Source organism: Ixodes scapularis, unplaced genomic scaffold, assembly GCF_016920785.2.
Source record: "Ixodes scapularis isolate PalLabHiFi unplaced genomic scaffold, ASM1692078v2 PGA_scaffold1__304_contigs__length_218370807, whole genome shotgun sequence".
Lineage (NCBI taxonomy): Eukaryota > Metazoa > Arthropoda > Arachnida > Ixodida > Ixodidae > Ixodes > Ixodes scapularis.
The window spans coordinates 28,449,221-28,467,438 of NW_024609846.1; the positions used below are offsets into that span (position 1 = coordinate 28,449,221).

The 18,218-nt window shown below is 47.6% G+C and overlaps 1 protein-coding gene across 1 annotated transcript in view; it reads left to right on the plus strand.

Moving 5' to 3' along the window:
• LOC8027089 (scoloptoxin SSD14) overlaps window positions 1–18,218 on the plus strand; it is an 85,206-nt gene that overhangs the window by 37,733 nt on the left and 29,255 nt on the right. Inside the window, 1 exon segment of the mRNA XM_042290113.1 lies at window positions 17,264–17,386. Coding sequence (XP_042146047.1) covers window positions 17,264–17,386 — 123 coding nt within the window.

Consider the following 18,218-nt stretch of genomic DNA (forward strand, 5'->3'; position numbering starts at 1 on the left):
AATGGAGATTACTGTTCCAGGTCCTGATTATTAGCCCAAATTTTCACTAATCGAGCCTATTTATTAAAAAAAAATCATAAAACATACAGAAAACACAAATTGGATGTCTGGTTGCGCCCTCTATGTGCCGGTGGCTGAAATGTGACTACGCGAGGTTCAGGAAACTGCCGAGGATGGCGCTGATTCCAGCTGTGGTTGCCAGCTTCGGAAACTGGTTGTACACTTGGCTTCTTCCGTTTCTTGCAAAATAACGTGCTGGAAAACTTGGTCGAAACTCGTGAGGTCCTTTATAACACGGTACTTTCTGCTAATATAGCTTTTAGGAAGAATTTCAGTCGCTTTCATATTGTCAGACGATTTTTTTTTTTATGCGAGGCTCCACCGGTTCAGTTTGCTGAATAAATTGTTCACGCAATCGATATCGAAGTTTCAAATTACCGAAATGCCAAAATCGCCAGTTCCGCGTAGATACGCAGCGTGACGCACGTGCTTCTGGTGCGTGTGCACGTACGTGTTTGCTGCGTGGTTCTTCGGTTGCTGCGAGTTTTCGCGTATTTATTGTGCACTGCTTACCTCCGTCTGCGCACGCCTCTCATCCTTGTAACTACCCCTGCTCTGTTTGCCTAGAGTGAAGTTTGTGTCTGCCTTTTCGTTCGCTGACTAAGCTCGTGTCGGTGTCCTTCCTACTAGCTGCTGTTCGTGTTTGCGTACCGTGTGTGTCGCTTTGATTACTAGGTCCCCTGCTTATGGGGTGGAGCAAACGATGGGCGTCGCGCCAGGGGTGGGTCGTGATTGGGGAAACAGCTTAGCAGCCGACGCCGACTTGGTCGCGTTTCTTCTGCGCACGCGCGTACTGTCATTGATATCGCTACTTCGCGCCGTGACGATGCGCTGATCTACAGGCCGGTCGGCGCTCGCGTGATATTGTTGAAAATTCTCGAGCGTGTATTTACGTTTCGAAAGCCATAATAGAATTAAAGTGACTATTTGGCCGGCAGCCGGCATACCGTGGCTCTGAAAACAAATTGCCAGGAGTGTCCTCCCATTCGGGTGCGCGCAGTCCGTGCTTCTGGCCGCCCCGGCCGCCCGAATGCGTTTTTCTGATGCTTGTTTTGTTTTCAGTAAACAGACAATAGATTCCTGCTGATATTCTCCTTTATAATCTTCACTCTTGACAACTCTTTAGTGTTGGAAGGAACTCCGTCAAATTTCACGATAATGCATGTGTAAGTACAACTGGAACCTCATAGTTGCAAGAATACTTTTCCTGGATTGTCTGCATTAGAGTGCCTCGATGTGCGCTTCGCGCACATGAAGGCTCCCTAGTCTGCACCTTTCTGATAATATGATCGGTCTCCATAAATTGCACTTCCCCGCTTCGGGAGCACGGCCAGCGGTGGTTCTCTGTCGGTCATCGAACCTCACACACGTGAAGCGTTGTCAAAGCTGTGATATATACCGGGCGTTTTATTATTATGTTTGTTTTGTTTTGTTTTGTTTTTTTTGCTGAAAGAAATTATACTTTTGGTATTCCCGGGGATAACATTGTCGGCTGCGGCGGACGTAAACGAACGAGCGTCAATTGACAGTTAATGGCCTAATAAACTAAAATTTGCCATTTGCGAACGCTGGAGAGGGGGCGACCTCCTCTCCCCCGTTCGCTCCGCTGAAGTGGAACAGGCTGGGAGGAGCTCCCACTTCGTTCTTGACCTGTCACCGACTACAGTTGCGAATTCCACTTGTCATTTTGGAGCGATGACGAGATAGAGCTGAGTCATGTATTGCGTTCTCTGAGATGAAGAACGCAATGCGCGCGGAGTTGCTCCACGTATGCACCAGTCACCAGTAAAAACGACCTGTCCTCCGAGGAGGTCGAGCGAGACGCCGGCTGACATGGGGGTCGGTCACCTCACCGTCACCACCGTCTACCGTGCCTTCAAAAACACGGGGCGCAATGTGTTTCTGCAGTATAACAAAAAATTGAACAAACAAGGTGCAAACTTTTATTTTTTTCTTAAGTGTGGTTTGCAGGGCTGAACCGAATACAAAAACGATACGCCGTGCTGGGATGACGTCGACTACAATGGTACACGATCATAACAAGAGCACAAATCCTGCCACATTATTTTGCTACAGTGATAAGAGCATATATATCTTTGTCCGCGATGCGGCAACAGAGACATTATTTCTAAATTAGAGTTCGAAGTTAGCCTTGGATGCTAGCACTGACCAACTCACTTCACTCACAGGGTGAAAACGTGAAACTTTGTATCATTCGGACAGAGATCGAAAAATAACACGCACCGCTTCAACTTGGACACCCCAAAAATAATTAACTTTAGTGGATCGCACGCAAAAGCTTCGTGTACGCAATAAAATTGCCGGTCAGAAGTACGGTTCCGCAAACGAAATCAACATATGAGTCATCAAATTATGAAGAAAAACCAGGTGTGAGCCTGCCAAAAATATTCGACATTTATTGTTGTCAATATTTGTTTTTCTATCCACGTGCTTATGTCGCAGTGGAAAGCCGTGAAACTCCCTATAAAATTATTTTGGGCAGTGTTTCCGACGGTGCTCGCTCGATCGTAAAATGCCGCTTTGTTGCTACTTTGGCGAATCAAACAAGGAAGCCACGTTCACCTACAATGCCCTGTCCACAAGAAGGGAAATCAAAATTTTCGCTTCGTTTTCTTTTTTTTTTTTTAATATTCTTCTCTTCTGCACGATATAGGGTATGAATTATTATCCTTCCCTGTACTCTCGCTACGACGAACAGTCCGATAAACGAGTCACCCTACAACAAAGATGGGGGTCCCGAAAATCTCCTAAAATCGTGTTTGTTCTCAGAGACACATCCGCGTGTAAGAAAAACCGCGGCCCTCTCCACGAAGTACGGACATATTTGATAAATAGCGTTGACTTGAGGTTGAACTTTTCATTTGCTTTGTAAACACAAGCTTGACGTCACGTGCGCATCCCACGCGACCCGACTGAAGTCTGAACTGGTGTACTATGTGTGGACAATAGGGCATTATTTTGACTTCCCGGCCGCGACGACCTTGGCGAGGGAGGACAGATGGGGGTCCCGAAAACTCCTAGAATCGTGGTTTGTTCGCAGGGACACACACATCCGTGTGTAACAAAAAACGCGGCCCTCTCCACGAAGCTTACACAGGCATTGTTGTGTAACTACTAAAGATGCCTCCCGCAAGGGAGGCAAAACGTCTAGTGAAATTGTTTTTTCCTGTTCTGTGAAGTCGGTGCTTTTATTTTAATTATGTTACCAGTCGGCCTGTGTGACCAGTGCTCATTTGAAGAATCGCCTTTGTCTTTCCTGAACTCTAACAAAAAACCCCTCATAACATTTTTTTTTACTGTTCGGCTACGTTGACATATCCTATAATCGACATAATTTTTGCGAAAGCCTACTTTTATTTTATAATTATCTGTAACCATTTCTAATTGAAGAAGTGGCAAGTATAATAATTATATTATGATTTCATATAAAAATTCGACGAACCGGGAGATGCGAAATTCGGTGAAACAGCTTTTCAAAAAAATATCCGGTGCCCGAAACTTGCTTATATTAAAATGTCTAACATGTGTATGTGTTCTAATACAGAAGATGAGTGCAATGTGGAAACTGAATGGCCTCACAGACAATTGTCAACGAGTTGGAATTTTTTTATGAATTACCCTTTGTCGAGTCATCCTACTACCGATTGGCCTCTTCAATCAATTGCCCGTCGACAAATATTGTTGTTGGTTTATTTTCCATCTGCTGTAAGGGGAGAGTGTGGGGCTCGTCAAGCCGACATCTGCCAGCATTTTCATCACGCCTCCAGCGCCTGTACCGACTGACGCCGACGAGTTGGCCTAGAAATAAATACATCTCTACGCGAGCATGATTTGTTTCCAAAGGGGCACCCGCCTGTCGGTGCTTGTTTGATTTATACATACGTCACGGTCAAAACGTTCCGCAGCTAATGAGTGAAGGCCGACCAACCTATTTTGTCCAATTGTCCGTGTATGGAAGATGAGAATGCCACTGCGTCAAAGACAAGACGTGTGCGAGCGTTGCTAAAAATAGAGACCACTATCGATGTTTTAGTATACATGGTTTCATTCTTAGTCAGAGCGCAAACAGAGGTTAGATGTCACGAAAACACATACACAAAGACAAGAAACACTTTATCACGGCGCATTGTATGAGTTGTTATATTAGTGGGTGGAATCACCCAAACAAAGATAGTGAACGCCGTGGCGTTTAGGTGTTGAGCTGTTGGTGATGCTTGATCGGCGCAATGTGTCAGTCGAGCTCCAACTGAGGGTGATATGAGGCGGGGACTCTGTGGTTTTACTTCTTGTTTATTCTTGTGTCTTTCGTTTTTGCGCGAAATATTGCGGATCACAACAGCTAGGCATCTTCGTCCGATGAAGCTCTGTTTTATTGATTGGCGTTTCATCGAATAGTGGACATTTCATCGAACACCGCTTCATTGAACGCCAACTCAAGTAGCTTGATCGAATTATGTGTCTGCTATCAAATTATTGCGGATATAATAACTACGCTCGTCATATTTTGTAAATAACGGTAGCCTTTAGCGAAAATTGTGTTGCATAGTTAGTTTTGGCCGTCAGCAAATAGTGAAAAATATCTATCTACCTATATCTCTCTCTCTCTCTCTCTCTATATATATATATATATATATATACAAAGGCAAAAATGCGTACTGTCAGAGTTACTAATTCGAAGTTTACTACGACGTTTCGAGCGGGGACCACTCTTCATCACCTAATGAAGAACGGTCCCCGCTCGAAACGTCGGAATAAACTTCGAATTAATAACTCTGACAGTACGCATTTTTGACTTTATATATATATATATATATATACATTTTACTAATACAATGTCTGGACATTTACACTTACCAAGTAACCATTTTCAGCTGTGATTTGAGACTGTGTTGCGCTTATCCCGCTCTTATTTATTTATTTTTTGTTTCTCTTGTTTCTGGCCTTTTTAGTATAGGCTTCCACCAGCTCGCTTGCGCGTGAACTCTAATTTCAAGTGAAACAAATTTGTAAATTAGGGTGACACTATATAGGTTTGAAATCCTATACCAATTTTATTGCCATTTGGTGAGCCACGTACGAATTTTGAAATATATCTTTTCATCCAAATAATCGATTAGTAAATCGAATAGCGATTCGGACGAATTTACTACGACGGGAAGAACGAATTTGCAAATCTCATGGCATTTAGGAAATTTCAGCCATCCTTGGTTTCCGATTGGTCGCGCTCAGTAGCGGCTCCCTCCGCACAAAGTAGCCTCGAGTCAGAATTCGCGGAGTCTCTACTGACCGGCCAAAAAAGTGCGGCGCTTCAACTGCTCCCGCCCACACGACTTGATGTATTTGTATACGCCCATGACATCGGCCGCGATCGGCGATTGAGGTTCCGTTAGCCGACGCAAGCGTCAGCGGACGTCTCATATTTCCATACTCTCATTTAACTACAGAAACAAAAACAACAAAAAAATCATCCAGTTCATGTTCACTATGTTCACCACTGACAAGATAGTCGGTAGTCGACGAGTTTCCGTGCAAAGCCGATCAAAACGAGGCACCAGATCAACTTTTACGGCTGCCATCAGGAAAGATCTGGCTTGTCGCGTTCCCTCAACGTCACTCCGAATATTGTTTGTGCCCCGCGCACCATCCTCTTGTAGCAATATTTTTATTGTCCCCATGTGATTTCTTTTTTATGTTCTTACTGGTGTTTGATCATAATTCGGTCATTGAAATAGTTTTTGCTGCCGACCCTACCATTATTTTGACCCTCTGGCAGCAAAGGAATCTTATGCCGGCATTACACACGAAATAAGAATGTAGACACTCCGTCCCATATCTGAAATTACATCACAATGTGTTCACACAACTGTAGTGCAGAGGTACGATGAGCAGGGTCTGAGAAAATATTAGTTTCAGTATTTTCAAAAGAGCGACGAAACAAAATAAAGAAAGGACCGCCAATCGGCAGCGCGTGCAAGCATAGGCAGTAGTGACAGGAAGCGCGAGGTGTGTCTTTCGTACGGCCGGCCTCAACTCACGCACTGTCCGAAGATGTACTCTGTTTTACTCGTAGGATTGCAACGCTGCGGAATGTAGGCGTGTGATTTCAGAAAGCGCGTCCTACCATTTCTACGCGCGAGTGCTCCTGCAACCCAAGCATTGTATACAGTTACGTCCTCGCGCCCGTGCCTTGGCCAGCCCCGTACACAACTTATGCAGTATCGAAAAGGCATAGTTCAAAATTGACGGTCCCACTTTTCCATACCGCTTCAAAACCCCATCTCGCTCAAATCACTTGGCAGCCGGACAATTTTGGCAGGGGGCCTCAAGTTGGGGATTATCCGGTACATTGTCCTCCCAACAATGAACGTGGGCGCGACGCGCCAGAGGGTGAACACGTGAAAGGAGGGGCGTAAGAGTGGAGAAGGAAACTCAAGGTCGCAAGCGACGGGAAAAAGGGTTTCGAAATTGGCGCGCAGGTTTTGCAGCATTTGCTCATACGGACAGCCAACGCCGCCCTGGTGGTTCAACTAATGTTTTGTTCAAGATGGCCGCCGTGGTACCGCAGCCTTAACCTGCAACATACTATACTCTCGGGAACAAGATAGTAGCCTTGTATCTTTTCTGCCGCCACAAATGCTGTGCTTAGCATGTTTTTGGCAGAGCCTTTTGCTGCCACCACATGCCACGCTATGAAGTGGAGTGCCACGGTGTGTGCGTGCCACCTGTCGCATAAAGCAGTGCACTTTCAAACTGCGTGGATGCAATGACGGCAGAAAAAACACCAGCAGAGCGGACAATACAGACCATGTTATTAACAGCACTGGTTAATTCCCAATAAATCACAATCTGGATCATTACTGTAAAACCATTTATTTTTGCAAATCAGTCACAGAGGACATAATCGCGGCCACTAAATTTTGCGAATTCCAGACGCCTGCATTCAAACTCTTAAAGAGATTATAAAAGCAATTTCGAAATTTTATTTGATGTCTGAAATGGGCGTCGGGCTCATCTCAGACACTGTTGACCAAGTTCCAGCCCGAACAGAAGTTTGTGTGCCGCACCAATCAATTAAACAGTTGTGGTAATATTTGCGCGGGGACAATGCCTGAGACCCCCCCCAAGACGGCGGCAGAAAGGTGAACTAAAGTGCGCTGTCAAAGCTTGACGACAACGGGCTCCTCGTCAGGCGATTGCTTCAAACGGTTTAAACGAATGATGCGCTCTTGGTTTAGAATTCGGTAGTGAGATGTCATACAAAAAAGTAATTTGAATGTTGGATAATTTTTTTAAAGCTGTAGTTTGGAATTAATAGGTTTCATAGTGTGTATAGGAATAGGTTCCATAGCATGTGTAGCGTGTGGGATGACAAGGAAGATGACTTGTGGAAATAAATGACAGCTGTATGCTGTGCTGGTTTTGAGACGGTGGTGTGTATGTTCCTTTTTGTTTTCCTTGTCTCAAGGAAACAAAATTTTGACAGCAAATTTTGAACCCTGCTAGTGTACACGTTTCTGATCCAAAACTGACTTCGAGACCCAGTAGGTTTCAAAGCCGGTTTCAAATAAGAAAACCAACGCAAAAGTCAACTTCGAAACCTGGGATGTTTTGAAGTGATTTTTGGCATTAGTTCCCAAAAAGATATGTCATCAGTTTGGTGGCCGGGAGCTAAAAGCATTTCATGCTTAAAATCATACTCATCAGTGCGGCCTTTATTATTCTCTGACTGAATCAATTCTGCTTTAATATGCAGGAGGGAACCATTTGGCTTTTCGAAGGCTTTACTGTGGTCATGGCGGCCTACTGGCTTTTCGGCTTCGCCCATGGCCAGAAGACGTACAATACGAGCTGCCTTCTTGAGAGGCTTTGTCTTATTCTAATCTACTCACAGCTACGGCCAGTTGCAATCAAGGTGATTAATACAATCAAGAAAGCACCTGTAGCCTGATTGCTGATCACATAGTGCAATCGCCAAAGTCTGTGAAACTCCTGCCAGGATTGTTCCGATTTTCGAAATCATTAAAGGCTTTGTTTGTTTTTCTTGAGATGGCAGCTGCAAGTTGTGTGGCTCACATACCTAAGTATGCTTCAATTCATGACCAGCTTTATTCATTTATATTAATCACATTTCTCTAGTCCTCCGTGTTGTTTCCTAGTCATCAAACTATTAGGCACCTGTATGGAGTAGTTACATTTTGTTTTTACGTTTTTAACAAAACGGTTTGTGTCACCCTGTCTGGAATTCATCACCCTTGCTACGAAATGTCAAATTAATCTCACGTTGAGATACTTTTTAAAAGTGGAGATGACCGGCATTAAATGTTGTGTTTCTTTATCACTCCTGTTCATACTTTGTATATTACTTCAGTCAAAAGACACCACCAGTGTTCAATACGCCCCGTCCGAGCACAAGCTTTTCAGCCTGGATAAGGTGAGCGTGAGTGAGCACGCACTAAGCAGTACCGAAGGTAATGAGCGTGCACTGCTGCATTTTCAAAGTTTCATAAATGCTCTTTTTTAGAAAAAAATAAAAGCCAGGCATTGTTGTGGTATATTCATAACATTGTGGCTTTCTTGAAGAATGCGGGCATTCTGAAGGTGTTGCCGAAGGCTTGCCAGGGTGACAGCGCGGTCGAAGGCGACAAGTGCGAGCTAGTACACGCTCTATCGCAAGCTCTTCTTCTGCGAAAGCACTTCTCAAAGTCGCTCTTGCATGCCTGTAGCCTTTGCTGCCCTACAGTGGTAATGGTAAGCAACTCCGGCTGACACAAGAAATCATCCAATCGCTGCCACACTCCGTTTCCCTTTAAAGGGCTGGAGAACCGAAATTTGGATTTCAGACAACGATGCAGAAGCCGTAGGCGGGACGCTACAATCCCTAAAACACTACTCGTAGTCACAAGGCGATATCTCGAATGGACGGCCGTATTTTTGGAGAAAGAGGTTGAGATTGAACGAGGCCGATGAGGCGCGTGACGTCAAGATATCTCGTTTTCTCCTCTCTGCTTCGCCCCCTCAAGGCGGCGAGGCGGAGAAGACGCGAGGTCGTTCCCTTTCCTTCTCAGAGAAACAAGACAAACAAATCTGTCAAATGCGCCTCCTATTTTTAAAAGTAAGGTCATCCATTCGAAATATCGCTGTATGAGTGATGTTTTGGTGTTTGTAGCATCTTGTTACACGCTTTTGCCGCCGTGTTTTATGGAATCCAGATTTCGGTTCAACATCCCTTTAAGTGCAAGTGAAACTGAAATGCCAAGAATGAGCACGTTGTCCTGAACGACAGTTGCACTGCACAAGCGCGCATGCTTAGCAACATTCAAAGCATGGAGCTTGCTCTTAAAGCCTCTGCATCAGGCTTCCTGTTGCAGCTCGTGGTACCGAAGCAAGCTTTTGGGCAGACACTTTTTTATAAGCAGAAACTTCACCTGGCACCGCAGAGCTCCAACCGGTACTCGGAGTACTTAGTTGCGGTACTTTAGATAAAACAGAAGGGCAACAGGTGAAGTAGAAACTTCACCTGCACCGCAGTGCTCCGACCAGTACTCGGAGTACTTAGTTGCGGTATTTTAGATAAAACAGAAGGGCATCGAGCAGTGCAAACTACGATTATTGTCAGGTAAGAAGTATTCAGTTGCAGTAATTGTTTTGCTTTACATACAAAAAGGCTGGAGTATGCTTAAATGCTGGGCTAGCAACCGATTGCTACCAGGGGCCCTATGCTACACGACGGGACCAAGCGGAATCAAGGGACCGGGAGCCATCCAGCGACCTGGATGCAAAGATGGGTTCAGCTTTCACGGGATTGGTGCCACCTGGATCTTGTCCCAAAGGGCCAGCAGCAGCTGGATAGCCTCGCATTGCGATGCGGGGATGGGGATGCCGAGCGAGCTCGGGGCATGCCGCCCACTCAGTGTGAGGGCCAGGTGCTCCCACTGACTGGCTAGGTGCATGTTGATGAGTTCCTGGAAGGTGTTGTTTACACTTAGCAGCCGGAGCTTGGCGTTCGACGCGTACGGCGGCACCCCCAGTGCCAGCTAGTACCCCTTGCGAATAATCACGTCCATCTTGCCCTTACCTCTCGACAGCAGGTCAGGTTGAGATACGGATTTGCGCAGGCGATGTGGCTCACGACGAGTGGTTGGGTCAGCCGGATCAGGTCCGACTCCTAGAGCCCGTGTCTGTGACTCGTTATCCTTCTCACCATGCGCATGACTTGCGTGGTTGTCTTGACGAGTCGGTCGACCGTGTACTTGGCTCCGCCATCCCGCTGGAGGTGAAGGCCCCAGTATCCGAACCCGCTTCACCACCGGCACGGGGGTACCATCCTTTAACGTGAGGCGGATGTCCGCCTTCTTCTTCTTCGGGAATTGGCTTGCCCGCGCGGAGGAGCAACAGCTAAGACTTATCGGGGGCGCGCTGGAGGTTGCCGGCCTCGAGGTAGTTCTGCACCGTCTCAATGACTTCTTCGAGGAAGTCTTGCCTCCCGCTGTCCGATCCCGACGTAGCCCAAATCGTCAGGTCGTCCACATAGAGTGGCATAGAGTGTATGCTTCATCCGGGGAATCCGTTCCAGTAGAGGAGGCGGCTTGCACATCGCCAGGTAACAAGGTGGGTGACAGGACCGGGCCTTGCTGGTTGCCCTTGCTCGGTATCGGGATGGTGCTTGTGCGGATGGACTCGATTCCGATGGTGGCCATCCAGTTGCTCAGGAAGTCCCGCACATAATCATACATCCGGGGCCCGCACCCAGTTGAGGCCAAGTTCTCGAACACCAGCGTGTGACTGACGTTGTCAAAGGCGCCCTTTATATCCAGGGCCAGGACCGCCCGCGTTGTCGTACAGGAGATTCTGTCAAGGATATCCTCCTTGATCTGAAGCAGGACATCCTGCGTGGAGGTGTGACCAGAACCCGAAAATGGTGTTCATGGTGGCATTGAGTTCAATACAGGATATGGTCCCCTCAAATATCGCTGTAAACAGCTCATCAGGGCATGGGCATTTAAAAAACTGAAATGGAGTGTCCAGGTCTGTGACGCTCGGCGGTATACCTGATAACGTCTATTTCTTTTGGATCCTTTTCAAGGGAGTATATTTTCCACTTCGGGGCACTTTTCTTGTTTCTGGCACTTACTACTGCAGGAACTGTTTCACCCTCACTTTCTTCTTTGCTTTCACAGCACTCATGTGGAAGGGAATTGGCCGGATTCCACTCTTCATTCCTACGTAAAATGTGCTGGCGTCCAATACCTGCCACAAAAAGGGTACTTAAGATTCCAAAAATGACTAAGAGTGTGTAAACATATGATGCCAGCATTTCTTTTTTTTTATTTCCAATGAGCAACATTATATTATGCCAAAACTCTCCCTAAATGCACACTGCATTTCACAGCGCGCTAAACTCTGCCGGAAAAATCGGCGCCTGCACGCAAAGGGGCGTCGTTTCCTCAGCAGTGTATTTTACCTTGTGAAATTTTAAGGCGCTCCTTTCTTTTGCAGGTAGAACATCCTTAAAAATACTAAAAATGCGTTCGCCACGGACGACCGAGTCTTCCGCTGGCAAACGCTGTCGTTTGCGTACGATACGCCTTGAAATTTTCACCCCATGGTCGATCAGGCGCCGATTTTTCCGGTTGCTTTCCCATACCTTGAGCCACCCAGAAACACCGCGCGCCCCCGTAAATAAAAAAAAAAAAAAAAAAATAATGGAACGGCATTGAGTGTTTTGTTTACTTACCTACTTTGTGCGTGGACCGCGCCACGTTGCGCTGCCTGATGCACCCGCGTTTTGGAACTAATTCAGTTGACAGTTCCCTCCGAAGATGAAGCCGCTGAAGCCACGGCGGTAATCGTACTGGTAGGCTGTTCCCTTTCGAACGGGCGGAAGAAGACTACGAAGAATTCGGCAGCGAACGGGCGGAAACTCGATTACGTACAGCTTCAGTAGTCGACGCTTTGTTTTCTCGATTGCGTTCGCGGCGTTCACCGTGGACTCGCGCACTCGGCCGTAGCCGAACCAGCCGAACGGCCGAACCAGCTGGACGGCTGCCGGCGCGCGTACCGACAGCGTCGCCATAGCAACCACGCCGCGAGTGTGGTTGCCAGACAGAATTCACACGATTTTTTTTTTCTCGTCACTCACGTTGAGTTACTAGAAGTTAGGCGCGTATCATTATAATACATTATGCTGTAAGAAGTTATTAAGGGATATGTGTACCTACCTAAGACAAATGCAGAAAAAATATTATTGAAAAATAAAATTGGCGTAATCTTTTCATATCTTGATTAAGACTAGCGTGGTCACTGGGCTTACCGATGCGCGAAATAGGAGGGCATATATACCGCTCGGGGCAGTTGTCGGTTTGTAATAGTAGGTTGTATGTACTATTTGTTGTGTGTTGTGCTATAGACCAGTGCTTGTATGCGCGTGTGTATGTACAGTGTTGTGTGTATGTGGATGTCGTGAGTGAATGTAACCGCGCGGTGGGCAGCAAAAAAACTGCTGTTTTCTTTTTTCAAATGTTTATCACTTTTTGTTTTCGTCGCTAGATGGGGGTTGTCGCCGCCCAATTTGAAAAGTGTGGCGGTTGGTGATCTATAACTATTAGAGGGCTGGATGTCATTAGTCCATCCGTCGTGTTGATCGCTCCGAGTTGTTCGGTTCCGCTGGCAGCTGTGTCGCCGTGTTATGCTGCCTGATTGCAACAAAAGGAGGTTAGGCGGCTTCCCCAGCGCGTGTTCTAGGTGCTGAATGCCGCTGTTCACGCACAAACGTTCATGAGTGGATAACGCACGTAACAGAGGTGAGCACACAGGCAATAGTTAATCGAGAGCCACACGGAGCGCGAGTGCGATACCTCCTAGCCGCTGTCGACAGAGGGTGTCGGAGCGATTTGTTGTCAACTTGTCCACGGCAAGTGGGTGTTTTGTTCAATAAAGCCAGCCTGTCAGTGTTTTGTAAAGCTATCCCTTCTTTATAAGCGCTTCTGATGCGATGAAAATGCGACCGGCATTGAGCAGGCCGAGCGAGACTTCGGCGACAGTCTCGGCTGTTCAGTCTCCAGCGGTTTCGGCCTTACTCGTATTATTTGCGGTGTTGGCGCTTGGACATAGAGATGTTTGGAAAGTTTTTTGCGCCTACAGATGACAACAAACGAGCGTGCGAGCCGTATGCTCTTGCTCCGGCGAGAAGCCGCGTACGGCTCGCCAGGCTCGTATCGCCTGTCGCATACTGGCCGCCATATTGTTTTTAGGGTGTTAGCAGTTAACACGATTTTCACCACCTCCGGCGGCTAACACCCTTACACGAATAAAGGCGTTAGCCAGAGGACGAGCCATTTACACGCATAAGGGTGTAAAAATTTTAAGTGTGTAGCCTCAAACCCAGTGACTGGGCTCGAAAAGGGTATGTTGCCCCTGGGGTCGAGTGTTTGTTGCAAAGGTGTATACACCCCGGCTCGTGCGTGACGTCATGCCGAGGTTGCCGAACGGCGCATGCGCAGATTCTCCTCTCTTGGGGGTTCCTGCGCTCGCGCATTCTTCCTCTAAAGCAAATACTAAAGGGGTCATGAAACAATATCGGGTTGAAATTTTCAGGACTTTGCAGAGGCGTACTGGTCCTAGTCTGGCCCTAGTATACTCGCACGGACTGCCACCGATTCAGAAGCTTCTTTTTGTCGCGGTTATATTGCGAGGATAAAGGGCGATATTTGTTTCAGTCTTGCCTTCGCGAAACTTGATGACGTAACTGTGGGACCGAAGCATCCCCGCTTGACGACAGTCGAACGCGACTCATGGATTGGACACGAGAACTGCCTCAACACTCGACTTAGGCTCGCGACAACCAATGTCTCGGCGGACACTCGGGTAGTGGTTTGTGTCCAACGACTGCGGTGATCAGGATAGCCGAACTCTAACAATGCCTGGAAGTCAGCACGCGTCTCCTACTTTGCCGACCCCAGCGTGTGGCTATGATTAAAGTTGGCGGCATAGGATAGGCACCAGGCCAGGTGGCCGCTTGTTTAGCTCCGAGTTGAGGGGTGAACGATGCTCATATTTCTCTATTCTTCTTGGCGACTGCCATTGCCTAGAAAAAAAAAAATGTAAGGCGACTTTGTTCGGTTAATAACGCTAGGGAGTGATTCTAAGTAGTATTTAGTGAAAATAGAAAAATCGTTTCATGACCCCTTCAACCCTTCGCGTTCCCGCCAGGTTCCAGTTTCGGTTTGCTCCCTGACCTCCCAACTGGGCTGTCATTTTCCTTAACTCTAAGGGCACGTATGAGCGAGCGATGGAAGCAGTGTTTTATTTTGTGGTGTATCTATTGACGCCATGTAATTTGGTTTTTCTTGGGCGACTTTAATTTTGGCACGCTCCTTCTTTGTTACGGAATGGCGAATCTGTGTCGTTCAATTTCGCGCTTCATGGCGAATACTGAGATCTAGAAATTAACTCCTATTTGATGACTGCGAAAACAAGCGAGTTACAGCTCCGAATAATCGAAGGCAGAGTTACGGTGGCTAGAAGGAAGGTGTCGGTGAGCGAGAAAAGAAGCAGCCGGTCAGGATGATGAAGCGGTGGCGCCGCTGACAACTCTTACGTGCGGCGTCCTCTACGGTTCGGGTGCTTTCTTGCTCGGCGAGTAAGTGTGGAGTGCGATATGCGCTTCTTAAAATACTTTTGAAAGTATAAATACGCTTATTTTGGACATGTGGCTAACGGGATACAATAATGAACCTAGCGATGCTTTCGTCATGCCTCAACTGCGCGTCGAGACACACAAGCGTTTCCGAAACTAGAAACCTGGCGCTGGAGGGAGGACAGCTGAAATATTTTACGTTCATTTGCAACTGGACCCCTGAGCGAAAGGGTGTACGTCGGCTAATGTCGGACGAGAAAAAGACGGGATTCACTCCGAATGTTAACATTGACACTTAAAAGAAACCCCTTCGGATATATTGAAACTCAGCTTCATTTTAATGCGTCTTTATTTACATGAATTTCCAAAACGTTGGGTAGTAACCAGTGTTTCGAAGCAGCGGGAACACAGATGCGTGTTTGCCGTTTTGCCATCGCGAAATGCACGGAGCAAGGCTTTCAGGGAAGCGAACCACATATAAGCGCTTCTTGCGACGCGAACGAGCCTTTTCTCGGCGCGGCAGTGTCTGCAATTGTCATCTCAGAGTCGATAAGCGCGCCGCCTATCGTCGTCGTCATATACTGGAGCGCCACCGCACGCGAAGCAAGCTGCGCGATTCTGACACCTCTGCTTCTAGCCAGCATGGCAGAGTAAAGCCGCTCAAAAGTGTGACCTCAGGGTGCGAGGTCGAGGTGCCACCACGTGGTACCGTGTCTTGAAAAGCACAATGCGAGGAATCTCTCAGGTTCGAAACGTGCGGACATGTAACTTTTAGCCGAGAAAATAGTCTGTCCTTTCTAAATAAATACTCTTCACAGAGCACGCTATAGTGTTACTTAGACCAAAATTTGAGTTCGTCATGCCAGCGTAAAAATCCCTCACACAAAGTGAACATGAGTTTGCTCCCTATCCGTCTAGGAGCATTCGGATGCCAGTACATCGAGCCCGTCATCTTGTGGTGTCTCAGGAATATACTCGAAGCAGGACATGGTTCATCGAGCAGACTCGATTCGCGACTCAACCTCGAAGAGAGGAATGCATCGTGCAGACCGTCCCCTTTCCTCCGCCAGTTTGTCCTAGCTCATGTATGCCCAAGCCACACGGCACAGGGTCCATCGAATGAACTTGTCCGATTGGTCAGTCAGCGTTCGCCACGATACTGGCGCATCGAGGTGTGGCGCGCGCTGATTGGGGATCGAGAGCTGATTTGCCAACCGCTCGATGTCATTCGATTGGAAATGACATCGAATGTGTGGCAGGGCTGTTACCATCTCAACATTTTTGACGCGGCAGTTTACATTTTACATCATACAGGAGACCGTCTCCAGAACTGTCCGTTCCTCGTATGACGCTGGTCTCGCAAGAACTCTCTGCATACATGTTCGGAGCATGAATGAAGCAGCTTCGAACATGATTGAGGCATGTCTGCACATTGTCATCGTGTCCGCAACCAACTCCTTCTCTTTTGCTTGATGTATCAGCAGTGTGTCTGAGCCTTTAGGTGCGACCTAAAGCCAACGGGATTGTCATTGTTTCTAAGTAGAAACTATCTGTAGCATCATCCTCCATTGTCCCTTTCATTCTCGTCATCAGAACCACGTGCTTTGCCGTGCTGTCTCGTCGCTGGGATTTTCTTCGCCCGTCCTCTTTAACTGAAGCGCCGAGTAGGCATCTGGGAACGACGTCCGGGCTAACCTGTCAGCCTTTCATTTATCGAGGTAGGAAACTTCTGGAGGAAACATTACGCCATCAGAAGAGAAACCGTGCTTCCGGTTTGAAAAGACACGCCTCAAAGATAGAAAAAAACCCTAAAAAAGCTATTAAAAGCTATTGGACAAAAAAAAAAAAAAAAAAAGAGCCCTTCAGCGCCCCGTTTTGGTCTCCCCTGGGAGCGTTCCCTCCGATCATGACCTTTTCTTGTGGCTTGGGGGTTTCTCGATGGGCGCGCTCGAGCCGGTGTGTGGTCTCTTCTTCGTGCGTGCATGCTTTTCATCGTCCAGTTGGATGGATCGTGGTCCCTGTGAGCTCGAGCCGTCTAGTATACTACGCTTCATCTTACGACGGACCGCGGCGGAAACTAGGGCATCCATCGTAGCTATTCCAAGGACAGGCCCATGGCGCTGGTCTCCAACGCCCTATCACCTTACCTTCGGGAGGGCTCAGGGACGCCAAGAGCGCACCTGATACCCTCGAGACGCAGGAGTGGCTGCAATGGCGCTTCCACCGAGGTCTATCGTAAGGTGAAACCAGCTATGGCGCCCATTATCCGTGGCCGCCATATATCCCAGGCGAGAACCCTGAGCGTGGACCCGAGTGCTGCGTCCGCGTTTGGCTTGGACTCGGGTCCACTCACAGGCTTCGCGCTGGAAGCGATGCCTATACATGGCGACTGCCCATGTTGCTCGATGGGGTAAATTAAGAGACTGTTTTAGACGAAAATCTTTACGAATGAATGACGACACAAAATAATCTCGCAAACGGCGTATTTTTCCCAGACGCGAGTCTCCTCGAATGAATGGTTGTCCTGAGTCGGTGTCTTGCCCGCAGGCGGATCCAGCTGAAGGGAGGCACGATCGCCGACGCCGCCGTGGCCACCATGCTCTGCATGGGCGTCGTGCTGCCCCACTCTATGGGCATCGGCGGGGGCTTCGTGGCCACCGTGTACAAGAGGTAACCGCACTGCCCTCTCTCCCTCTGCGATGTTTGCACACTGCGTCTACCCAATACCCCCTAAACGACCTGCGCCGCCAGCCCGTCTTGCAGCGCCTCAGCAAGGAACTTGACGCTAACACGCGGTGACGCCAAGACGTTTGCCGCTTTACGACCACTCTCGCCGAGCTTCGGAGTGTTTGCCGCACGGGGATCCCCTCACAATGACGTCCCCGCAGCCGCGCAGGCCTAGACTTTTAGGCCGTCTGCCTCAGCAGCATTATTACGTTTCGCACGCACATTAAACAACCACTTCATAACACGCATCTACACTACGTGCAAAGAAAAACCGCTCATTACAGGGATCTCGCACTTTACCAGAATGTCGCGCGAGCCATTGAAATAAGGTGCCAAATGTTTTGAAGCTTAGGGTCACTGAAAAGAAAATCTTAGAAGCGAGACGAGTCAAAATATTTTCTGCTGTCTCTAAGATGCCAGCCCTGCCGATAACAAGCATTACGCAGCATTTCTATTTTCAAGTCTGATTGTTACACCGAGATGGTACCCTATAAAGGGCCACTGGCAACTTTAACACCGATATATATTTCTTTATTATTGCAAACGACTGAAAAATTATTCCTAGGGATCGCCTTGAAAATCTAGCTTGAGAACGGCGTATTTGTACGCACACACACACAAAAAAAAATTAATAAAGTTTGACATAAAGCGCTTTTTCGAGTCTATGAAGTGGCAAAATGGAGCACTCCTTGCCTTTTTGAATAACTTAAAACAGGAAGTGTCATTTAATTTTATTTCTTTCCCTCTCATGGTTGATGGGCACGCGCACGTACGA